At 41.0% G+C, this 26,422-nt stretch overlaps 2 protein-coding genes across 3 annotated transcripts in view; one reads left to right on the top strand and one right to left on the bottom strand.

Annotated features, from left to right (window-relative positions):
- dpy19l3 (dpy-19 like C-mannosyltransferase 3) overlaps nt 1-7,223 on the top strand; it is a 62,254-nt gene extending 55,031 nt beyond the window's left edge. For both annotated transcript variants that reach the window (XM_079554705.1, XM_079554704.1), the window contains 2 exons: nt 1,517-1,675; nt 6,945-7,223. In XM_079554705.1, the coding sequence (XP_079410831.1) occupies nt 1,517-1,675; nt 6,945-7,151 (366 nt within the window). In that variant the 3' untranslated portion in view covers nt 7,152-7,223. The remainder of the gene's footprint in view (nt 1-1,516; nt 1,676-6,944) is intronic.
- Nucleotides 7,224-18,379: 11,156 nt separating this feature from the next.
- LOC306961767 (neural-cadherin) overlaps nt 18,380-26,422 on the bottom strand; it is a 424,067-nt gene continuing 416,024 nt past the window's right edge. The window contains exon 37 of the mRNA XM_079554643.1: nt 18,380-21,252. Coding sequence (XP_079410769.1) covers nt 20,605-21,252 — 648 coding nt within the window. The 3' untranslated portion in view covers nt 18,380-20,604. The remainder of the gene's footprint in view (nt 21,253-26,422) is intronic.

Raw genomic sequence — 26,422 nt, 5'->3', positions numbered from 1 at the left:
AAAGCACTAAACCAAGTATGTAAACAGAAATACAGCAGGACCAAGGGTGTCATGCTTCCTGCTCATATAGATTGTTTTGCATAGCAGGCTGCAAGGCAGATTCACCAGCATATATATATATTTTACTTTTTGTAAAACATTTAAAACCCATTGAACCTGTCCACACAATATTATTCCCCAATAGGGCCGGCTTCCATCACCATGCATTGTCAACTGATCATATGTTGCAACAGATGGGAGACTCTCCGATTAACATAATGGTTTCAAAATCTTGTTTTGTGCTATATGTGTCGGAATTAGTTCACATCTCGCCTTAGAAAATGTGTAGGTGGGACTTCAACGTGTTTGATTGCTGTGAAGGAATATGCAGCACAGTGGAACGAGTGCTTAATGATTGGATTAAGTACAGAACAATCAAACGGTAGAGAGAGGTATGTAGATTATGGATACAAATAGATGAGATAAAGGTATTGCCTCATTTAATATTCAAAAACGATTCGCCTGCTGTGTAACCAGCAACTGTAGATTAGGCCAATGTATGAAATACTGTATGTACAATTAGTGAAAGAATGGCGAGTTATTTTGGACGGTTCATATTGTCTAGTTTGACATAAAATATTGGCAGATTAGTATGACTCAAGTTGTATTATTTTTGTGTCGAGCAAAATAAATAGAAGTAGAAAACGGAAGAAGACGGAAGCGATTTAACAACAATGCAATGTGGATAGAGGAAGAGCTTTTTCTTTTCTTGATTTCATTTATTGATCAGTAAATTAAGCTTTCATTACAGCACTGTGTAGTTTGAATAAGCTTTAATCAAATGGGAAGCGCTCCAAAGTGTCAGTTTCCTCGTAAACCAAAATAGGGTGCAATGGAAAATATCAGTTTAAAAGAAAATTAATTCGCCAGCGGAAAAAAAGGCTGCATTTGACATTCAGCATTATGTTGGATTAGCATGCATTGGTAACCGCAGACTGTTGCACGGCAATCAAAAATACATATGTGAAGGTGAAAACTAACCCAGCGATTGAATTCTCCAGGTTCTTAGCTTTACAATGATACACAGCATGCCCATATTCACTGAGATTTAGGTGGTAAAAGCCAAAATTTGTATCTGTTCACTCTCGGATATTGACTGGTCACATTTGTAGCCGATACCCGATATTGTATTTTTTCCAGTATCGTTATCCGATACTAGTATCATATCGGTGCATCCCTAATTACTATGCTATATAAGACCTAAACTTTGCCACGCTTCTGAAACTATTCTTTACAAATACACTTTCCCGAAGCCGGGTGTTGCACCAGTTGCTAATTTCGCCTCCAATTTTCTTTCTCTTCTAATTGTTTTTGCAATTCATTTTCATAAACAGGACGTAATTAAGTTTAATAAGATTTCATTAAAACTGTAAAACTGAAATAGAACATGCAAATTAATTGAGTTTCCAGCCTGAATAATAGCGCCGCTGGGGCTGGCGTGGGACTGCGTACAGTAAAGGGCATGTGTCTTTTGCAGGTCTACCAGGTGTACGCTCGCCGGCCCCCGGAGGAAGTGCACGAGATCTTGAGGGCGGTGGGGGCTGACTACGTGGTCCTTGAAAACAGTATCTGCTTCGAGCGGCGGCACAGGAGAGGCTGCCGGCTGCGAGACCTGCTCGACCTGGCCAATGGACATGTGGGTGGACCCTCCTTCTCACTGCTTTATTTAATTTTTTTTATGTAGCAACCTAACGGCAAAATAATGATAGTTTATTATTTTTGGTCTTACAAAAAATGCACTGAATAACCTTTATGCTGATTATTATCCAAACCTTTTAGTCTTGGCTTATTATGGGATTGCTTGAAAATGAGGAAATTAAACAACTGTATATTTTTTAAGCTGTTTTAGATTAATATTGTCTTTTCTAACTAATGTAAGATAGTGATAAAGATGAGATTTTCGAGCAAGATTGCTTAAAGCACACACTCTCGGCACAAAGAAGTCATTTCTATGCAACCTTAGAAACGGCTTCCAATTCAAGGGTTTCGGTCGCATTATAATATTACCTCTTGACTTTTAACCTTGCAAAAGATGGAATATTGAATCATTAGTTAGACAAAGATCCTGTTTTTTCCGTCACTTGAGAGACCCAAGGCTGACTTTGAATTAACAAATCTACAAATGCTTTGTAAGGTAGACAGCTCCATCTGCTTTTGAATATTATATAATATCAGTGTTGTCCATGCTAAACCATGCATAAAAACAATCTCTCCAAAACAATCAAGTTAAATCCAGTTAGGCAGTTCTTCAGAGACTTGTATTAAAGTTTGGGGTAGAGGTCTAAATTGTCTAAAGCCTAAATAGGAGGTACAGAAGTCCCCCTCCGGACTACTTAAACTAACATGCGCTGAAAAATTAATATGGGATATTTGTTCAAAGAAGCCATAAAACAAATATAAAAACTGCTGAAGCGGATCCCATTAATGTCCACAGTGTAACATTAGAATTTCCAACACAAGACGGAAACAGGAGCTAAGCTAAGCACAAAACTTTGAGAGGAAATGGATCAAAAGAGGCCACTACAGTCGGTCTGCGTTTACTGTGTTACCAGGGGTTATTTAGGTTCCCGATTTTACTAGTTTGTAGAGCTGCAGTCATGTCAGCATCCAAATCCAGTAAAGGCACAGAGGCTGGCTTTTAATCAAGACTAAGGCGTATTTTCTTATCCCCATTCTGTACAAGTTTAAGGAATTTGTCCTTTTAAATAACCCATCCTTCAATGTCCTGAACAACTGCAGCACAACGCCCAGGGACCCATCTCCAGATCTTTTATTGTCAGGTAAGCCAATAGTTGGAGGTGGGAGAACCTAAAGCAAACTCCCAAATTACCTTTGTGCTATTACGTTTTTTGCTTTAAGTTGTAAATCATGAAATACCCAAAAGCTAAGGCAGAGTTTTTTACCCTGTGAGACACTTTTACATAACAAAACTGGCAGAGAGCTCCTCCTCGAAGACCCGTGTTTAACTATGTAAGAAATGAGGAAATATTAAGATCACATGGCAGCCCAAATCCATTATTGATGAGAAAGTTGAGATTTAGTGAAGACTAGGATTGACTTTGGCTGGTCTCCTGTGGAAGCTGTGAAGTGGCCCTGCGGTGCGGGGGCTGGCAGCAGCTCACAGAGAAATAAGTGAGAACAGTGAGAGACTGTCAGTCACCCGCTGCTCCTGTTTATTTACACACACCATATCCTGCTCCACCGTCTTCACAATGTATTGATTTATCCTTGGCGAAGATTACTGTTTACTAAACTTATTTTCAAAACGCCAAATTAAGCACATCTTCCACGTACTTATCCGATCCCCTTTGTGTGGAATGTTATGGTGCTCTTTTGTTCCATTATAGGATTTTCAAAGGTTTATCCTGACATGGGATACAAAGCAGATTCTCTGTCAGTCTGCTTTGGACATAGACTTGCACTAGTTATAATAACAAAATAATAAAACCACAGCACACATGTTGCTTTCAATCGTTCACGGTTCACGTCTTTGTACATAGAGAATTTATTTGAAATGCTCGAACGTCTTCTGAGACTGGAACCAAATAGACAAAAGTTAAAGCCAAGTGGGATTCACTCATACTTTGTTGTTTACACAGAATATTTTGCTTTAAATATTGACCTAGATCAGGGGTCGGCAACCTTTAACACCGAAAGAGCCATTTGATCCGGTTTCCACGGAAAAGAAAACACTGGGAGCCGCAAATACTTATAGCAATAGTTTTTCAGTCTATGGGACAGTCACACCAGTTCAACCCCGCTCCTGTCAACGTGTAACACGGGCAAACGCAGACTGAGTCTATCAGGACACATCAACAAACGCACGCGCTTCATGTCAGATAAGTCCGTGCAACAGCCGCACATTAAGGGCCGACTTTACTCCACAGAATAAACATAAAAACACTACACCCACTGTGCACTCGATCTCCTGAGGATCCGTGGAACTTGCTGCTCTTAAACCTCTTTATCCAATGATTCCCACTCATCTGGTCAGTCATCAGCTCCAGTTGGAAAAACTTTATAATCCACAAAAAGAGGCCTGTCTCCACCTGCCCCGCGCCCATCGCCGCTTGTTTTATGTGTCTAAGGTTGTAAATAAGCCTTAACTTATCTGTGGTGTAGCTGCTGGAACCACGCGCTGTTGTTTTGGTGCGAGGCAGCGTGGGAGATGCATTCAGGGACCGCGGGAAAGCCGCACTTCTTACTGTCCCTTTTTCCCCACAAACGCGGGGAAAATCGGGACAAATATACAACAGTGGGGTTCTCCAGCGGGGGGGCAATAGGGGTGGCAGGAACTGGCTCCCAAACATCAGGAGGAACGACCGCAGTAGGAGGAAAAGCCGGCGTGTTGGCTGGTATACCAGCTTTCGCGAGTATGACGTTTATTTTGAGCGACAAAAAACAATAAAATATATTTATTCTAACATGTCAAGATCACAATAATCTTCCAATTTAGAACTAAAATATTAAAGAACTAACACAAATAAAACACACTTCAATTAAATACTTAGTTTTGGTTTTTTTGTAATTTATTTTCCCAAGCCACTCAGAGCCGCAGTATAAGGATGAAAGAGCCGCGGGTTGCCGACCCCTGACCTAGATGCTTAAAATGTTTTTATTTCAAGATTTTTTGCAAGTGAAATTCCAAATAATATTTTAGAATGAAATGAAATAGTGAATCACAATTGAATGAACATTTGAATGAAGACACAAAATTCCAATACTCTTAGAAACTATTTAAACGGTTTAGTATATTTTCAATGAATTGACCTTTGCCACAGCAGAATTTTAAAAGGACAGTGGCATTTTTAATTTTTTTTATTTTGTAAAAGGAATTGCTATTTGAAGACTCTTACGTGTTTGAGGCTTTGACTGAAAAGGGAGAAACTCATAGAAATAGTTTCATCAGGAGTGTGGGTCTTGTTTCCATTTGTCCAATTTGATCTTTTTTTAATTTACTTTAAAGGGACTATTCACCTTATTCCGGAGGCTCGCGTGGGCGCCGCCATGAATTGTGCCCGCCCCTTTTCTCCTATGTGTTAACATGGGGCTGGAGAAGTCCACATAAAATCAGTCACTACACGAAAACAAAGCCGTTTTCAGGCCGCACAGAGAAACGGTGCAGTGTTGACTTGTTGGTGCCAGTGTTAATTTTGACAACATGTTTTAATTTAGTTTTAGTCTTGGTCTTTTGACTAAAATGGAATTTAATTTTAGTCGAGATTTAGTCAAATAAATCGTCTCAATTTTAGTCTAGTTTTAGTTGACTAAAATTGCAAGTATATTTAGTCGACTAAACTTAAAGGAATAGGCCACCGTTTTTACATAACAAAATATGTTCTTATCTCACCTTAGACGTGTTAATATATCCCCGTCTGGTCTTTGTCCGTGCGCTCTGTCACGCAAACGGAGCACATACGCAGCCTCTCCCACATGTCACATAGCTCCGAAAAAGCTCACGATAGAAGCTACCAAGCTCTTCCACGTGTTCCCTATTTAAATAAAGTTACGTGAAGTGTTTTCATGCGAAGTATATTTACACAGAAATGTAACATGTCGATTTTATAAGCAAATAAAAAGGGGGACTATATTGTGAGGCGTAATGATACGAGGAGCACAGTGTCCGTGTAGTAACTCCTAAAGACTTCCCCCGCTCACTTCCGTCAATAACCTTTAGGAGTTACTGCGCGGACGTTTTGCTCCTCGTATCATTACGCCTCACAATATAGTCCCCCTTTTTATTTGCTTATAAAATCGACATGTTACATTTCTGTGTAAATATACTTTGCATGAAAACACTTCACGTAACTTTATTTAAATAGGGAACACGTGGAAGAGCTTGGTAGCTTCTATCGTGAGCTTTTTCGGAGCTATATGACATGTGGGAGAGGCTGCGTATGTGCTCCGTTTGCGTGACAGAGCGCGGACAAAGACCAGACGGGGATATATTAACTCGACTAAAGTGAGGTAAGAACATATTTTGTTATGTAAAAACGGTGGCCTATTCCTTTAAGACTAATTTAGTCGACTATGCATTTGTAATATTGATTATAATCAAATTAAATTTTGTTCTTCTGCTTCATGGAGCTGCTCCACATGAACAAAGCTCAGAGCTGATCCTTTGGCAGTGAATTTACATGACATTAGGCTCTTTCAGACTGTCAATTGAAGTTTGGATGATTTTAGTCTCTCATTTTTATTTTTATTTAGTCTTATTTTAGTCGACTAAAATATCTGGACATTTAAGTCATAGTTTTAGTCTCATGAACAACTTTTAATTTAGTTTTAGTCCAATTTTAGTCGTGAAAAATATCACTTTGACTAAAATTAAGACTAAATATTTCAGTCGACGAAATTAACACTGGTTGGTGCAAATGAACATTGGCCATTTTACACAAATCAATCGACTAAACATCAGATTTGAGCGGAGAATATTTTCCCTTGTTCTCCGTTAAAATGAACGGGCTTCGCGCTCGAAGAAGTGACAACGAGGTGCCGAGACAACGCAAAAAGTGGCAAAAGTGGGCGGGGCGGAATAAGGTGGATACGGAGTTTAAAAATGTTAAAACTAAGTATGTTCATCCCCCTACATGTTCCAGCAATGTCCTAATGTGTAGAATGAGCTCAGACCTAGTCACCACAACTGCCTCTAAAATCCTGCACTGTCACTCAAAAAGTTGTTAATTCGGGTCAGAAGTGCCGTCATGCACGAGCTTAATATAGAAGCTGCAGTTAGTCATAAGACCTGAGGTGGCTGTAGTGAGCATAAAATGACCAACTTATATCTAGTCTCTTTAACTGTCTTGTTTTCATGTTCATTAAAATATCTGAACATCTTTATTAACTAGTTATGAAATAATCCTTCTATATTCAACAAAACGACCTCTGTTGCTCCGTTTCCCCAGATCATGGACGGACCGGGAGAGAACGAGCCCGACTTGGTCTCCTCCCCTCACCTGCGCTTCTGCGAGGCCGCGAAGACCGACTCCCCCGCCTACACCGCCTTCTTCACCAGAACCTTCCAGAACAAAACCTTCCACGTGTACAAGCTCAAGAAGAAACGCAAGAAGGGAGGAAACCCCAAGAGCTCCGAGCCCAGCGCCCCTCAGTAAGAGACGTGGAAGCCCCTGCGGTTTGGTCTATAGTTCTTCTCCATCTTTTTTTTTTGTTGTTTTGCTTTTTTTTACACAAGTCCCGCGTAACTGCAGCGTGAGAGGCCGCCTGGACAGTCAAGATCTGCGGGCTGCTTTGTTTTAGTGGGTGAAGTGCGGTAGTTTTGCACAGGGGCGCGGTTTACTCGTAAGTCGTGGTGCGCTGCGGCGGATCGACAAGTGGACACACAATTACAGACTTCACCAGCCATGAGAGACTATCAGCGCTATTGACCAATGTTTCTGCACAGGAAGTAAGTCAGTGGTTCTCAAACTGGTAGAATTTAGTGTGAGTTTGTTGATCTTAGGCACTGCCTAAGGTGGGGTCTCGACAAACATTCTCCATTTTTTTTTCAATTGTGCAACATAAAACATAAACCACAGTGAGTAAACTATATGTTTATAAGGGCATGCAAAACATAGAATAAGCTAGTATAAAAAATAAACAAGATATGGACCCTTTGGCTTAGCTGGAGGCAGGAAGCTGGATTCCTATCTATTTCCATTGTAGCTGTTGTCATAGTAACGATAAGCAAATGCCTAACTGTTGTTGGAAATATCAGATAAACCTAATTTTTTCATCTCAAATGTCATTCCTGTTGTACTTGCACCTTAAGCCACAACACAACCGCATCTTTTTGTTGTAGTTTTACACTTATAATCGCTAGTTTTAGTTTAATCTTATTTATCTTATCTCTTGATCACTTCCTGCCTCCAGCTGATGTCACTGATGATGTAAGCAGCGAATGGTCTATAGTAAAATGTGTTAAACTCTGACACAAAATATACATAATATACAACAGGTTTTCACACATATTGGGGTGGCCAGGATAATTCCAGGGGGAGCCTAGTGCTGTAAAACAGGCAACATCAAATTGTGAGTTAAGGGCAACATGCCAACAAAATAGCATATTTTATTATTCAGCTTGCTTCAGCACCTGCCATGATAAATGATCCTTGGCGTGAGTTTGAGAACCACTGAACTGAAGTTTATTGGTCTTAAGTTCAGTGTAGATCATGAAAAACAAAAACAAACTTGAAAGGGACATAAAAGTGAAGTCAGTATTTGGAAATGCTTTTGGACACTTTTGCATTTTCATCTCATATTTTGTAACAACAAAAAAAAGCATTTGTACAAAAAAAGCCCATTTTTTGCTGTACTCTTTTAGTCACTGTCCTTTATATGGTGTAAATCTGTGGTTCTCAGCTAGTAAGGCTTACTATTGATGAATTGTTTTGACAGTTTCTTTTGATAACTTCATGCTTGATCAACAGAATTCTGAGATACCCCGCTGAGAGGTCAAATATATTAGAAAAGGGTTTTTTTTTTTTTTGCTAATTTCTTTTTGGGAGGGCAATGCATTGATGTGTGCACAGGGTCGGCCTAGGGCGCCACCTGCTGGAAGGGGAGCCGCTTGCGCTTTATTTTTTTAACCCTATGCTCACTACTACATCGCTGATTTTCGGACATAACTTTGGAACAGAACGTGATGGAGACTCGCGGTCTTTTGTGTTGGAAACTAGAAATTTGAAGGTTTCAAACAACCTGGTCCTTCCACGCCTTCGGGAAATCCTGTAACATCTCGGTAAAAAATCATAAATTTGGCTAGGGCCGGCCCTTTGTGTACAGTGAAGGTCGGCCAGTCGAGAACCTCTATAAATTATAATATAAATACTAAATTTGGCAAAAGGTCAATTTCCGTAACAAAACAATATAAACAAGGACTGAGCTGCACTACATATGTATCAATGAACAAAGAAAACTACAGGTATTTTTGATGAGCCAGCATACGGTTACTTTACTTGATGCAAGATTGCACATGTCTATTTCTAAACCTTCTATCTTGAGACTTGAATTTTGTTACATTTTCTCAACGCTACACATTTCAAAACAAGAAAAACACGCACATAATTATGAATCCGGAGCCATAAGGCTTGAATCCTGACTGCAAGTGCAAACTGCCAAAATAAACATCGCCATGTGGAAAGATGTGTCATCTGTGTTTGCGTCGTTGATTTAGTCACAACTCATTTTCATTCAAGGACTTCAGACTAGAACTGTGTTATTTGAATGAAGAAGGATTCGATTTTTACTAAGATAATATTTGTTTATTGTTTACACTGCCTACAAGGGGTGGGCGAAATGACAAACATGATTTACGCAATTCCGTTGTACAATTGTATTATGACAATAAAGTTCATTTGTTGTTCCAGTTTAAACCTTGTAGCTACTGTTTGGACTTTTTTTTGCCAAAAGTCTAAATAAATCCCGTTTCCACAGAAAAGGATCTGTGTAAAATGTAGGGTAGAAGGTTTATGCAGGTCCATGATAAATTAATAGAAAATATCCTGAGCTTCCTCCAGCCGCCTCTGGTGTAGACCAAGGTTAGCAGCTGCAGCAGGACACCGCCATGGGTCCAGTCTGTTTATCTACTCAAAGATTTAGTTGTTTAATAAGCTTAAACCAGACATTTTATCTAAAATTCCACCAAGTCATTCCAAGGGTGATTTCCAGGGCTCACCTAAACAATTCCTCACGAACCCAACTGTTCTGCTTATTGGAAACATTTACTCAGTTTGAACTTCATATAGCTTATATATATATGTTTTTTTCCTCTATATAATGAATAGTCCCTCAGACGCTGCAGTTTATGGCCCACTGAGGGACTCTAAAATAGTTTGGCTTATACTTTGGCTAATTTTCACAGTATTTCACAAACCAGGAAACGCGTCCAAAACAGAGTTGGCTCAGCGCGGGCAGTCTGCTCTTTTATCAACACCATACATTATTGAAGAGCATAAGTTGCCAACAGCGCAGAGCCGAGACACAGAAACGAATTATCCCAGTATGATGAATGTGGTTTGACAAAATTAGCAAGTTGCGCACCTGATGTAGAGCTTTTCATACCTTAAATTCTTGTGAAAAAAAACTTGTGACTTCTCCCAAATTAGTCACAAAATCTATGGGGTGGTGAGATTTTGCCTTGGGAAAAAAAGCATACTCTGTGTATCCTTCATTTATAAACGTTTAATCCTGTCCCATGCTCTTTTCCCGTATTTGGAATACATTGAAATTTATACTTTTAGTTTGGTTGCGGCTTGTCATGATACATTGAAAGGTGGATTCTGTAGCTGCACCACTGTTTTACATTGTCAAAAGACATAGAACTGGTTTCCTTCAAATGTGACTAAAACCTGTGAATATGTTAAAATGTTACTTATGTAATGAAATGGTATTCTTTCTGAATATAACTCATGGATGTTATTGTGTCTTAGGGCTCTTTGAATCACCGACCTCAATCTCACACGGCTGTGATGATTAGTTGTCAGGTTAAGGGAAAACAAGGTTCCACATTATTAAGCAGGCCGTCATTTTCAAGCAATATAGGAAAGAATAAGGATCTTTCTGCTGATGAAAAGCGTGAAATAGTTGAATGCCTTGGACTAGGTATTAAAACCTTCGATATTTCACAAAATATCAAGCCTAATCATCGTACTGTTTGAATTTTGTGATTGATTCAGAGCACACATGGGTTTGTGCAGATGAAGGCACAATCAGGACGGTTTCTTCTAGACAATACAGAAATACATCAGATTAAGAGAACAGCTGCTAAGAAGCTGCAAACAGGTATTTTAAGCTGCTGGTGCCTCTGGAGTCTCCCGAACATCAAAGTGTAGGACCCTCCAGAGGCTGCAAACCTTCTAACCGGCCTCCCCAAAACTGTTAATTGAAGGCTGACGAGCAGAAATGGCTGCAGTGGCCCAGAAATACATGAAGACTCATTTGAAAACAGTCTTTTTCACTGATGAGTGCCGTGTAACCCTGTATGATCATTTGGATGGAGTAGTGGATGGTTGGTGAATGGCCACCATGTCCCAACAAGGCTGTGACGTCAGCAAGGAGGTGTCAGAGTCATGTTTTGGCCCAGAATCTTGGTGAGAGTTCCCTTTAGGATCCCTGAAGGTGTGAAAATTACCTCTGAAAAATATGTGGAGTTTCTGACAGACCACTTTCTTCTATGGTACAAAAAGAAGAGCTGTGCTTTCCCTAACAAGATCCTCTTCATGCATGACAACACACCATGTCCTGCTGTAAAGAATACCTCTGCATCACTGGCTGCTATGGGCATACAAGGAGAGAAACTCATGATGTAGACCCCATCCTCTGCTGACCTCAACCCTATTGAGAACCTTTGGAGCCTCAAGCAAAACATCTATAAGGGTGGGAGGCAGTTTTCATCCAAACAGCAGCTCTGGGAGGTTATTCTGACATCCTGCAAATAATAAATCCAAGCAGAAACTGTCCAAAAACTCACAAGTTTAATGGATGCAAGAATTTTGAAGCTGCTATCACACAAGGGCTCCTATGGTAAAATATAATATGACCTGTTGTTTTTGATTGAAATAGCTTTTGATTTCAGTAAACATGAAATATTGATTTTAGCTAATTCAACAAATGACCATTTTCAGTTCTTTACAACCTTAAAAATGAGTTGCATAAGCATTTGGAACGAGCAGATTTTGAGTTATAGAATTCTTTATTTTTGACAGGGAGTTTTTTTCAATCACTTTCATATTATCCTCTAACAGATAAAGACTTGAAAATGATGCTGACTGTCATTTGAATTGACAATTTAGAAAATCTTTCAAATTCAAATGATCATTTCTAGTTTTTGAATATATTTTGCCATGTTTTCTCATTGTCTCTGTTCATGCTTTACGAGAAATAACTCTTGCATTGTGCAATTGTTTACAGCGATGAGTGCAGTATCGCTCTAGGAGTGGTTTGGAAAGCGAGAGACTGACCCCTGTATGACTTAACAGCAGGTTTGTTCTGGACTCCGAGCTGGAAACTGCCTGTGGCCACTCGCGCGCTGTTACACACAAACAAAAGAGAGCCACCAGCCGGAGGAGAGCGGCTTCCCGACTCGGACATTCTTCAACACAGCACAGTTAGTCAGCTTTCACTCTGCCGAAACTGTACTCCACAGTCCTGAAATGTGGAATTATTGTCAGACAGATATGGTGCTCAGTTACATTTTCTCGAGTATGTGTACTTTTTTAAGCTGCTGGACTTGGAAGTTTTATCACACAGTGCTCTTTCACTGAACTGTGACTTTCTCTGAATTGTTTATCCGCCTCTCGCGTCAATCATGGCCATTGGTGCTTGCAAAGATAACTGTGCAACCCAGACTAAGCATCTTTGCAAAGAATGGGTATCATTTGACTGGCCAAGCTAGTTCACTTCTGCTCCAACCACAGCATACTGCAGGTGTGTCCTTGGGCAACACACTTCCCTCACAACATAAATGAGGCTTCAAGCGCTTATATGCGTGTGTTCGGCTCGCTGTTATGATTGTGGTCATTTTTAATGCACTCGATAACCCGCACTGATCTTTCTTCATCATTTCAAAACTTCTTTGAAGTGTGCTCTTTGCAAAAATAGATTTACCTGCGTGGACTTATCAATAAACTACTCATCTCTTACTGAGTTTCTCTAGCCTTAAATGGCAGATATAATGCACTCTCCAATCATTCCCAAATATGCAATCCAATTACTTTGATTTGAATGCATCCATGAACCTTGACAATTTGACAATGCCAGACTTTTCAGACGATAAGACTAAGCTAGATTGTTTTCTTTCTATCTGTACGTTTTTCTCTGCCTTTAACCCTTCCTTCAGTGCTGCAAGGGCAACCTTTTGTGAGCTGGACCCGGCAGAGTCATCTAGCTGTACATATTTTGGGTTGTTGGGGTAAATTGACATGCCAAGAGGAAACCCAACCACACACAGGGAGAACAAGCTCCACAAACTGAGGCCTGCATGGTAAGGGAATCAAACCTGCGAGACCTTGTTTTGAGTCATCCACTGTGCCACCTTTGGTCATTGTCTGTAGAACAAATCTCCATTCTAATCCTCATATACTTCCGCCCCATCTGTCTAAAGCGCGGGTACATCCCCCAGTCCTGCCCAATAATACCGTGTGGTATTTTGCGACGCCGCGCTGTTGTTGTGATTGCTGTCATGTTTTCGCTTTCTGCTCGCTGATTCTCATCAAGCGGCAGTCTCAACCTTTTCGCTCGCCTTTCTCATCCCCCGTGTCCCGCGCCGAGCGACAAACACACATGAATAATGGACCCGGGAAGAGAGGGAGGAATTGTGTTTGGGGCTGGTAATGGTGACGCCGACTCTGATGATCCGAAATAGTTTGTTTGAGAGAGGGAGAGGAGAAAGAAAAGGAAAAGAGAGGGGGAAGTGAAAGAAAAGCGGGGAGTAGCGATGGGAGAAAGGAGAGAGAGAGAAATGAGAGAAAGAGATGGAGAAGGCTCGAGACTTGCATTTCAAATGGGGGCTTTGTGTTGTGGCTGGAGTAGGCTCATGTTTAAACAGAAAGGATGAGAGAGCATCAAACACAGACTGTAAGAGACGTTCCTCATTTGATTCCCCTTTTTTTAACCCTCCTTTTTAAATCAACGCAGGTTATTTGTTTGAAATGTGGTTCGAAAGAGGAATTGAAGAGGATTAGAAATATGAATAAATGCATAATGCTGTGACAATAAAATGTATTGTAAATTAAAGGATTAATTTAGTTTTCATGAAGATTTACAGAATTTAAAATGTAAAATCCCAATGCTAATGTGCCAATAAGTATCTTTCACAGGCCAAAGGATCACTAATGAACCAAGAATCCTTTTCCTTTTGTAGTTTTAGCTTTCTATTCTTTACAAAGAATGCACTCTCCAATCTGGGAGTGTGATTGACAAGCATATTAACCAATCAGAGAAAAGCTGGATATGACGAGGATATAAACAAGGAACTTAGTGGTCCAACACTCTGGAATACATTACCCATTGAGATCATTGACCTGCCTTTGTTCAAAGCAAAACTCAAGGTTCACCTGTGTTTAAAGGCACATAGTGATGTCGCAGTTGTTGTAAAAGTAATAATCTTTTAATTGTAAATTATGTCTATTTTTAATTTATATTTTGTATTATTGTGTACAGCACTTGATTGATTGGTTTCACAATGCATCAGCCAGAAGAACGGTGACAAATGTGAAAGATCTATGTCGTTTTTGCTACAGAAACGTAAGGATACAAGGAGTCACTATCAACTCGGTTCAGATTTTACACACAGGAGAAATCAACCCGAATGTACGTTTGGAACGGGATGAAAAAAGCATTTGGTAGATGGCAACAAGACGAAAATACTGCTGGAGAAGATGAAACATCAACATCTACGCAAGTGCGCTCTTGTTGAGTCCATTCAAGAAAATATTATACAAGTGGTTAATTCTGTCTTTTGAGATTTGATTGGCAGCTAGCAAAGTTCCAGACTGTAAAAACTTTAAAACTACAAGGGCATGCACATAATAGATTTTTAACATGTATGTTATGTTACGTTTATGAGTCTGTTACAGAGTTACTGGGTGTTTTTTTGTTCATGAGTCTGATGGCAAAGGGGGCAGGATGGACTGTAGCCTCCTGCCTGAGGGGAGAGGGGTGAATGGTCCGTGTCCAGGGTGAGAAGGGTCATCTGGCATCTGACCTACATGCCTCCTCCCGGTCTTCAAGGTGAACAGGTCCTCGAGAGATGGGAGCCTACAGCCAATCACCTTCTCAGCAGCACGCACAACGTGCTGCAGTCGATGCTTGTCCGGGCCTGTGGCGTCGGGGTACCACACCTGGTCTAATGGGGACGAGGGACGAGCATAGAGGAGTGGATTAACTCATTATAAGGTCAGTATATTGTGGATAACAGACACAACACTGGCACTGTGATGTCATCGGTTTAGTAAAAGCTGCGGAGACGGTGTAAAGACGGAGCCAAGCAAATGCCGTTTTGAGATCTTTCTACTCTGGGACCTGGTTTGGAATATATTCATCTACAGCTACATTTACACACTCTTCACCTTGTGTTAAAGCTTTAAAGAGCCGTGACGCACATCGCTCAGTGTAGATGCGTATCGGTGAACAACACATGTGGACCCGTTCCGAATCTCAGACCTTGCTTTATACTTTTTTTTGTTCCTCAATACACTCAGACACCGAATAGCACTGAATGATACATATTTCTTTTCATCCAGACCACAACTTGACCTAAATTCTCTCATAATGTGTCTGTTGTCATGGTTTCCACCTGAGTCCCCTTTTTTTGTTGATGAGATAACTGAAGACATTGAACATGGTTTGGCTATAGCTCTATTTTATTTGGAAAAAAAACCAATAAATTCTCAACTCCGTGTTACCCCCTCCCGACATCAATTGTAACATGGTTAAAAGCTCAGCATAGAATTAAAAATCCTGTTTTGCAACTTGCGAGACGATGAACTACTAATCCTAATATGTATGGAAATTACCAGCGCTAGAAAAAAACAACAACAACAACGGTTACATTTGTACACTCTTATTAGGCCCACATAATGGAATCACTTGGCATTCAAATAAAGCAATCTGACAAAGCCCAAATTAAACATCCAATATGGAGTGTTGTATCAGTGCAGTCCTGCTGCGCTGCATCCCAATGAGGAGGCATCATGAGTAACAAACAGCCTGCAAACAATATGGGAACACATGTGTGAGAAGGATGCTATAGCAGGGCCATTTTATTTTTATTTTATTCATTGCAGAAACATGTTTACAAGATTTGCTGAAAAACTATTGGGCAATTAAAGAGCAGGTTCATTTCAGTGAATTACAGTAGCCAAAGACTTTTAAAGCAGCATTAGGTAACTTGTTTACCTTAATAAATCCTTTCCGTGGTCCCTCTGGGGGTAATACAAGTGTTAATGGGATTGGGGGTCTTTCATCTCCCCCTGGTGTCTCTGGCCAGAAAACCATGCTTGCAACTTCCCTGTACCGGGTCGGAGTCACTAAAACACTCTAATGGAATCACGCAGAAGAAGCTAAGAGGCTAACGGGCAAAGCTAACTGCAGGCTAGCACCACTTAAACAGTATTTACAGCCAGGTTTGAATGAAAAAAAAAAGATCTCCATTGTGTAATTGGATGTACAACATCCCTCTCTTCCTTCGCCTTCTCTGTCAGTGTAGTATTTACTCTCACAGACAATGAATGAGTAAAAAAACACAACATGATACGACGCCTGCAGTGGCGCTTATGGCCTCTAGGGGCATGAGTTACTTAGTACTGCTTTAAAGAAAGGCACACCTTTATCATCTCTTTCCATTTATGCTTTGGTGATAGAGGAAAGATCACAACAAATGCTTTGAGATGACTTTGTTGTTTTCCAAATTAAAAAAGAAAAAAAAACACACACACACAAGGCCATTTTTAGATTTTTTGGACTGCTTAGAGTTCATTGCTACATCAGATTTAAAATCAAGAACGAACAAACAAATAATAGTAATAACAGCAACAACTGAAGTGACGTGTTGTGAGATCACTTCTCCAGAGAAACTTTCTCACTTGTATACTTTTACCACCGCTGTTTAACAAAAATAATCACTTTGACAACACAGTGATTTATGAGGTTGTTTACAGACAGTGAGCGGACAGAACATTAAAACGGCCATGTCGGAAACCGCCACTGCTCTTGCTGCCCACTGCTGCCTTTGTGACTCGGCCACAACATACGAAATGGCATTTTTTGCGGCTTTTTCTTGTATGAAGTAAATAATGTTCAGCTTTTCCTTTGATTAAATCATGACGGTACAAAATCTGGTGCAAATAAATGTCTTTATTGAGGAAAAGGCAAATACAAAACACAGAACTGTCCAAAGCTCATTACCATCATGATGTTATAAAAGATATGTTCATTTCTTTTCGGTTTCTCTTCAAAAGCCGCGCACATTGTGACCTCTGGTGCTTTTTTTTTTCCTTTTTTTCCCCCAACCAAAAAAAAAAAAGCAATAGATTTTTATTAATTCCTCTATCTCTGTATTTACAAATGAGGTAAAAAACATTACATTTGATCACAACATGTGTGCACCCCGAACACAACGATAAAGTCTCCTATGGTACAAATGAACGCGCGGTAGCTTTGAGTGTCTTCCTGGGAGGACATGTCCGTCAAAGTCACATGACCAAAACCAGTTCCCTTTTGTGTGTGTGTGTGGGTGTGTGTGTGTGTGTGTGTGTGTCCCGTATTTTTGGAAATCTCTCTCCAAAGGACCCACAATCCTTTGGTTTCCTTCAGCATGACAGCAAGCCATCAGCTCCTATTAGGATTAGTGACCTGACATGTTTTCACACACTCCTACCCTTTCGCTGTTTTTCGCTGTCGACTAAAGGAGCCCCTGCCAACTCCGAGAGAATGGCGGCGGGGGACGGATATTTTTTGAGAAGCCGCCACCTTTTGGGCAGTTTCTGTGCTGTCTGCTGAGCCAAAAAAAGAAAAGAAAAACAACATAGATTTTGAATATTTTATCATTTTTACAGTTCCCCTGGGCATCAAGGTGCAGCAGTCACACTACAGAGCCAGGCACTTGTTAAAATTCTTGGGGGGGCCCTAGTTTGTGGATTTACTCTCTCTCTTATGTACAGTGCATGCCTTCAAAACCTTCTTCTTTTTTTTTTTAATTCGGTCATCAGCGGGGGTTTATGTTGTTTTGTTTTAGAAAAGAAAGAAAAGCAACGCAATATGACAATCCGTACAAAAACTAACTGTGGCAATGATCTGACAACACAGCTTGAGCAATGTTTTGTCAAGTTATTTTTGCATAAGGAGAACACTGGGATAGCAATGTTTCTGGCAACAACTGTCAGTGTGCTGTCTGGTATAATCAGGTGTAAATGAAGAGAGGCAGGTACATTTAAACCAATTACTTCAGTTTATATTGAACTGTCGGGGAGTTCACTAACACAGTTTATATGCTGTAGGGTATTTCAATGTCACAAACGAAAAGAAAAGGGATGAAGATGCAATATAGTGTAATGAAACTACTGTGTGTGTTTTTTGGTCTTTGTTTTTGTATTTAAATATATGTATGTATTCGATGTTGCAATAAATCAAGTTTAATAGACAACTGGAAAGTTAAACAAAACATTTTAGAATTGTGTGGGTCTAATCTAATGGTGGCACTCACTTGCGGCACTAGGATTGGTCACTGAGGAAGATTAAAAGATTATGTGAATGGCTCGAAACACAACTTCAGACATGTTATGGACGAGGAAACAACACTGTAACATGCTAAAACCCTAACCCTAACCCTAACCCTAAAAACATTAATGTATGACCTTGTTCCTTTTTACTGGACTTAGGCCAAAGCAATAATTATTTTGCATAGATATATATATCTACTAAGTATTGCACTTTGCCTTATTTGCGTCATTGATTACACTATATGTTAAGTCCACTTTACAAGACTACTGTTGTAACAAATGCTGCATCGTTCTAGTATCTTTCCTAGTTCTTAGTCTGTGTCAGGTCCACATTCTAAAGTTGGTGTGAAAAGGCAATAAGGGGTGTTGTTTGATGAAACATAAAAGAGATGATATGGTATGACTCTCAGATCAGATGTTTGGCTCTGCAGACAAACAACACCGCTGTGCTGTAGCACCTCCTCCATAGACTTGTTATTGTGTGAAGCGCGGATGGCACAGCTCTGAACTGTCTGTTTCTCCAATCATTAACCATCTCCTTCTTCGTACCCTCTCCCTTTGTTCCCATATATTGAGTAGTCACCTTGGACAGCAGTTTGACGTGGTTTGTATTCCTGACTCCTGTCTTGTCCTGTCTTACAACAGGCTCTGGCGGACCCAGTGTTTGTTATGCCTGAGGACCAGCACACGTGGCCCAGAGCAGCAGAGCTCGGCTTTCTAGGCTTTTTCTCTCCTCTCCCGTCCCCACGTCCAACTCTCTCTCCCTCACAAAGCTGTTTGAATTGTTGTGCAGCTCCCCTTGGGTGGGAAGCAACGAGCTGCAAAGGAGCGAGAATAGGAAATCAAATGAAGACCAGGGTGTGGTGGTAAGTAGAAGGCTTGATGACTTACAACCCACAAAGCCGCTGAAACACTCAACCAATACAGAATTAACATGGCCAAAACACTTTACAAAAAACAGTAAAAATAAACCTCACCCTGCCACCCAGTGATGGTCAAAGCACTTTTTTCTGGTACAAACATCGACAGAAGCTGTGTACAGCCAGGCAGCAAGAACACAATGTGTCCAGTAAATAGTCAAAGTCCAGGCCAGTGATGTGGGCTACCCACTATGATCCCACTTAACTTCACAGTTACGCGCTCGGCATGTGCTCCTTTTGTATTTACAGGAAATAAACAGTTCAGGCAAAAATACTATATTCTCTGGCCAATATTTCTCTGATATAAAAACATGGCCACAAGTGTTTCATTTCACATTATATAGACCACATATTCTCAGTGATAGAAGGACAGGCAAATCGAGGGCGAGATATATGTTTTTGGCTAAAATTTCCTCGGTAAAAAAAGATTTTTAAAATTTATAGTAGAAATCTTTGAATATCTTTGAAGATAATTCTACAACAATGTGTCAAATCAATTAAGCATTCTTCTAACAATGGTCCAAATTTCTAAAAGGCTTCCAAACAATGTGCACCCATATACAAATGACATCCTCAGAAACTGTTTGCCCCGACACAATAAATCAACAATCGGATATTGTGCATAAAACATGTAACTGGGAAATAAATGTATAAAGAAATACAGAAAGGGTCTATATGATAATGAGACCTGGTCCACCAATGCATTACCATAGGCAGTTTTTCTTCACTTTGGAGGGGTATGCCTTGATCTCTTATATCTCAATATAGATTTTTGTTGTTCTGGCTGCTTTTTCCGTTTTAGGGGCATTTTTTTCTGTTTTTGTTTGGCATCTATCTTCATTCGTCATCCGGTAAGAGGATAATTTAGTACGGCTGAATAGGTTAATGGAAAGCCTTTTACAAACTCTTGTGTAAACATCAGGACAGAAGATATAAAAAGACTGTGAAATGGTGTATTCTGGTCGTTCTGGCACTGCACAATGTGTCCCAGGTCTGAAATAAATTCAAAATGTCATTCTGTGGCCTCCGTGTTTCTCTTTAGACATACACCCATTAGAAGGTCCTCATAACAGGGCCTTTGGAGGCTGTGACCGGAACAGATTTTTGTGACAGCAAAGCTAAGCTCCTTCATGATGAGTAGCCCGGGTACAGAGCGCTGTTCGCCGGCCTGAAGTGACAGGTTTGATAAGGGCTGTCAAATTTTCATTCGAAGGTACGGCAATGGTAGGGACACTTTGATGCGCGTGTAGGCCGCAACTCATCCTTGGTAAATACAAAACCTTTTTTTTTTTTTTTTATCAGTTGTCAGTGCGAGGGAAAGGGGGGCTGATGACAAAGTGCACAACAGCATCAGTTAGCGTCAATAGCACCCCCCTCCTGCTCTGAGAGTCTGCAAATTGATTGTAGGCTTCAACCACAGTCTTGAGCATTCAGCAGTCACTAGCTTCGGCGCGTTCATACAGTGCCCGCAACTTATCAAACCTCGGGCCCCAATCGGCTAGTGTCTCCTCTCTCCGACCGTCCGCCACCCCATCAGCGACGCTAGTCCCGTCCAGTCCCGCTGAGCTGAACGAGCTGAGTGACCCCGCGGGTGACCCACCTCCCTCGGTGGAGAACACCTGCAGGGAGTCGAACGGCCCCGTGTCCGGGTGCTGGTCCGCGTCCCGGATGATTTCGCACAGGTAGCGCGCCAGGTCCTGACTGGAGAAGGAGAGCGAGCGGCGGGCCAGCTGGGAGGGGCGCGCCTGACCCTGGGCGGTGGTGGGGGGTTTCACCGGTGGCGGAGGAACGTCCCGGCGCAGGCTGGCGGAGGTGGTGGCGGTGGAGGCCGAAGAGGAGGCGACGGAGGGGGGAAGCGTGCTGGAGCTGACGGTGCGGCTCAGCGGTTCCAGGGGGGTGGCGGAAGTGGGGACTGGGGAGGAGCAGGAGGTCTGGTGGAGCAGGCCGTGGTGGTGGGAGTGATGGTGGAGGTGCAGGGGAGGAGGTGGGTGGTGCAGGGCCCGGGAGCGGCAGTACTGGATGGACTGGGCCGGGCTGGGCTGGAGGGACTTCTGCAGCTCGGCCATGTCGTAGGCGTTCTGGAGACACAGACACAGAGAGGCAGACAGAAAGTCAATCCCAACTGAATGGTGGCGCACGATGCAGGTCGGATGTCAGACTCCTCAAGGCAATCTGAGTTCCGATTCCTTTAATAATCTGGAACACTGAGTTCCTCGCCACAAACAAAAAAACATCCTTCATACTTTAACCTTCTCTCTCATGTTGAAGGGATGTTTCAAGATTTTTGACAGAGGGCCTCATTTTCTAGTTATCCAGAGTGTTGATTTCTGGAGAATAGTGGTGCTTGGCTAGTCCTAGGCTAGCGCATGTCTATGGTAACTAGTAGCCTGCATTAAAAACAGTCTGACCCAAGCACAGTGCACCTGAGGCAAATCACTTATAACACCAGACTACCGATATAAATGTCTGTGTTGTTTTTGCAATATACCCATTTTGCATTTAAAACAATTTATATTTGAGCAGCATCAGCTTCCTGGTTGTAAGCTACGCAGCGGCGGAGTGATCTGCTAGGTTACCGGATCTACAGTAGTTTGTTTACCTGCGGCCGGCTTTACTACACGTGGAATTCACACGGGAGCTTCCTATAAATCAGATGGTAACGTTTTGCAGGACTACCCAAAAAAAGAGGTGTTTAATGCAGGCTACTAGTTACCATAGACATGCACTAGCCTAGCACTAGCCTAGCACCGTAAACTCTTCAAATATAAGGACTGCATGAATTAAAATAAAAATAAAAATCAACACTCTGGATAATTAGGAAATTAGGCACTATGTCAAAAATCCTGAAATATCCCTTTAATGCTCCAGGATGACTCGGTATTAAACAAGCACGGATTCTTAGTCACCATAAATCGCAAATTTAGCTGCTGTGGGAAAATTGTAATGTTTTTCAATCAAATTCTTCAGAGCTGGTAAAATGTGTTTTTCGAGTGGTTGCTTGAACAAAAATGTCACACATGGCAAAGCAATCAGTGGTTTCTTTTGTGGCACTCAGAGACATGTCCTTTATGTTTCGTGGAGCTATCTTCTTATCTTTTTGCAGTTCAAAGATCAAGGTCAGCTTTATTGTAAATTGTACCACATAGAAAGTACACAGCTGAATTGAAATGGTTTCCCTCAAACACTTTGCGCAAACAATAACTTCAAAAACTATAGAAGGACTTCTTTTAGCCTTTCAAGTTTTTGCACCCTCCAAGAAGTAGGTGCGAAAGTCTCTATTAAATGTTTTGCCTCGTACTTCGCAGCGCTCTTTGACTGGCCCGCTTTTATGGCAGTTGTTTAGTTATTCCGTTGTATAGGCGCCTGCACAAGCAACATTAGTTCTATTTTCACACATAAAATTATTCCGAGTGGTGCTTCTATTCGCCTTTAGAATTCCAAGTCCCTTCGTCAATGCTGCTTTATAAAATCACTGTGTGGTTTCACGGTTTTATAGAAGTGAATGGCATCAACTTGATCAAACGGTTGTTGATAGAGGACGGCTGAGAGCGCCGCGATAAAGTCTCCCCAACAGGTTGTTTAGATGCTGCGAGGTGTTTGCCCTACTTCTGTCCGGCTTGTCCAGCACACTGATCGCCTGGTCTGACCACAGCCCGCAGGGGACCGCTACAAAGTGCACCTCAAAGTCCAAAAATCGTATGTCTTATTCTAGTTTTATTCAAATCATGCAAGGAGATTTTTTTTTGTCAAGCGTAAACCTTGGATGTTACTTCAAGTACCTTTAAGGCTGTCACAATAACATTTGAAGTTCGATATATTGAGGCAGGGAAATATCATGATTAACAATGATATTGAAGACCACTTGATGCCACTGAAACCAACTTAAAACATGGAAATCTAAGTAATTCCTTACACGAGTTGCAATTAACATGAAACTCAATGAAACACATAGTTACTTCAGTAAAATGTATCAAGCATTTTTTTTTTAAAATAGGATAAAAATTAAGGAAAAATTTAAAGAAATGTTCTGTCTGTAATTATTGAGCCTAAAAATATATTGTTTTTCTGTAATTTATTACAGAAAAACGTACTTTTATAATAGTAATAATCGTGACAGGACTATCCTTATGTTGAGATTGATGCAAATTATGAAAAAATAAAAATCACCTGAAGCTCAGATTTTTAGTAAAAAGACAATGTGTCCTGTTCAAAACAAGGCTAAAAAAGACTGTGAAATCCATACATCCCATACCTCTGATTGGGAAACACTGATGTGCATTCTACAAGGAAGAAAAAAAGATATGTAGAGGAGCTTAACAAAAGAAATGAAGCCTAGGCATTAATTCAACCTGGGAGACTAATTTCAGCATCAACAAACCTCCAGCCAATGATCGCTTCCGTGAGGGCACACCTCCACCTCAGCCCATCAGCGTAAGAGCCACACCTCCGTAGTAGTCAATCATCGCCCTCGGTCCCACTTTTAAGCCTCCATCAATCATGGATCATTCGCTTTCCAGCTGCGCTGCAACCCACCTCCGCCCCATCTCCACCTCTTCTGCCTTCGGCTTCTACCTGCGACATCTTCACGGGTTCTCCATACCACCACCAGTGTCCAGTCCCCGGGGAAGACATCCCTAACTCTAAGCGTTCGTCCATTCGGACATCAATGCATACACTGCGTTCCAAATTATTATGCAAATGACATTTTTCTAAGATTTTCTAAATTGTCAACTCAAATGAGAGTCAGCATAATTTTCAAGTCTTTAACTGGTAGAGGATCATTTAAATGTGGTGGAAAAAATTTCCTAGTGATAACAGTATTTTATTCAAAAATAAATATAGTAAAAACCTCAAAATCCACTGTTCCAAGTTATTATGCAACTCATCATTTCAATACATTTTAAAGCTCGTAATTAACTGAAAATGGTCATTTGTTGTATTTGTAGCATTAGGAGGTCATACTTTCTGAAATCAAAAGCCATTTCAATCAAAAAAATTTAACAGGTCAAGTTATGTTTTACCACAGGAGCCCTTGTGTGACAGCAGCTTCAAAATTCTTAAATCCATTAAAATTGTAAGTTTTTGTAGAGTTTCTGCTTGGATTTCTTTGCAGGATGTCAGAATAGCCTCCCAGAGCTGCTGTTTGGATGAAAACTGCCTCCCACCCTCATAGAAGTTTTTTTGTTGAGGCTCCAAATGTTCTCAACAGGGTTGAGGTCAGGAAAGGAGGGGGTCCACATCATGAGTTTCTCTCCTTTTATGCCCATAGCAGCCAGTGATGCAGAGGTTTTCTTTACAGCAGGACATGGTGCGTTGTCATGATGAAGAGGATTTTGTTAGGGAAAGCACGGCTCTTCTTTTTGTAGCATAGAAGAAAGTGGTCAGTCAGAAACTCCACATATTTTTCAAAGGTCATTTTCACACCTTCAGGGAGCCTAAAAGGGCCTAATGGGGCCGACCAGCTCTCTCCTCATGATTCTGGCCCAAAACATGACTCCGCCACCTCTTTACTGACGTCACAGCCTTGTTGGGACATTGTGGTCATTCACCAACCATTCACTACTCCATTGAGTTGACCATCCAGGGCTACACGGCACTTATCAGTGAACACAACTGTTTGAAAATGAGTCCTCATGTATTTCTGAGCCACTGCAGCCGTTTCTGTTCATCAGCTTCAATTAACAGTTTAGGGGAGGCCCGGATAGAAGGTTTATGCACAACTGCAGCCTCTGGAGGGTCCTACACCTTGATGTTTGGGAGACTCCAGAGGCACCAGCAGCTTCAAATACCTGTCTGCTGCTTTGTGGCATCTGTTCTCTTAATCTGATGTGTTTGTCTGGTAGAAACCGTCCATATTGTGCCTTTATCGGCACAAAACGGAGTGTGCTCTGAATCATTCACAAATCTCTTATCAGTACGTTGATTATACTTAATCTTTCATGAAATATCGAAGGTTTTCATACCTAGACCAAGGCATTCAACTATTTCACGCTTTTCATCAGCAGAAAGTCCCTTTTTCTTTACCAAATTGCTTGAAAATGATGATCTGCATAATAAAGTGGAACACCCTTTTTCAGTAGTTTTTCCCTTAACTGGGCTTAACCTGACAACTAATTATCCCAGGTCTCTGAGATTAATGTCAGTGATTCATAGAGCCCCAAGACACGACACCATCCATGAGTTTCATTATTATTGCTTTTTTTTTTACCTTTTTGACACAAAAATCCAATTTGCATAATAATTTGGAACGCAGTGTACATCGATGTCTACTGCCGGGGTCTGATCGCCAAAACAAAATACATGTCAATAAATCTTCCTAATTGCTGCTTTTGTCTGTCTGAGTCTATCCAGGTTGAAATTGCTATTTTGAAACCGAAGAAATACTATAAATCAAATAATCAAAGCCAGAGACTAAATAGAGCAAAATCAAAGGTTCTCAAAAATAACATCACAGGTTTTGTGAATCCAATCACAATCAAATACTGATGAGGAAAAACGTTTGTCAATTTTCTTACAAAAACTGTATTTCTCCCATAGAGTTGTATTGGCCCCTGCCCTCCACCTGACACTATGACGTCATCACAGTCTAAATCGTGAACCTATTAGTTATAGGCGCAACTGATTTATCAAAGTGAGTCATTAGGAAATCACAATTCCAACAACTGTCTGAGCGGTATTGTCCTGCAAACCCAGCAGTGATTCAAAGAAACAAGTGGCTAAAGTGAACACAGCTCATGAGTCAACCCTGTCCAAGTCGAGAGAGAGAAAGAAACAAATCCAAACAGACAGAGGAGCGAGCCGCAACGGTTTTGGGGTTGAGATGAACTGTTAAAAATCCGATGTGACGGCGAGAGAGCAGGAAAACAATCAGGACCAACATTGGGTTTACTGTGAACGTTCCACACGCTTAGGTTTGCGATCTATCTCCATTTACGCTCAGCGAGACTTCATATTAACTGTCTGTGGCAGAATACCAGTTGAGGGGGAAAGCTGATACAGTTTGAAGGGGAGAGGAGTTGTCTGTCAAGCTTTTTTCCCCCCCTTCTGGTACAAATGAGTGTAGTGATGGGTTAAATCTTTTTGCCAAAAGTGCTGAATGCAACACGTCTTGGTCAGCTCTCACTCATTCAGACATGTTTCATAGTAATCAGAGACACAGGACTGGGGGTGGTGTAATATGTACGGTTTCACCCCGGCTCCAGAGCAGGGAGGAGCCTTAAAAACTCCTGTACAATGAAATGACAGATA

This window comes from Gobius niger (genome assembly GCF_951799975.1).
Source record: "Gobius niger genome assembly, chromosome: 4".
NCBI classification, from domain to species: domain Eukaryota; kingdom Metazoa; phylum Chordata; class Actinopteri; order Gobiiformes; family Gobiidae; genus Gobius; species Gobius niger.
Note: the sequence above shows the minus strand (reverse complement) of the source record. Positions and strands in the feature narration are given on the sequence as shown.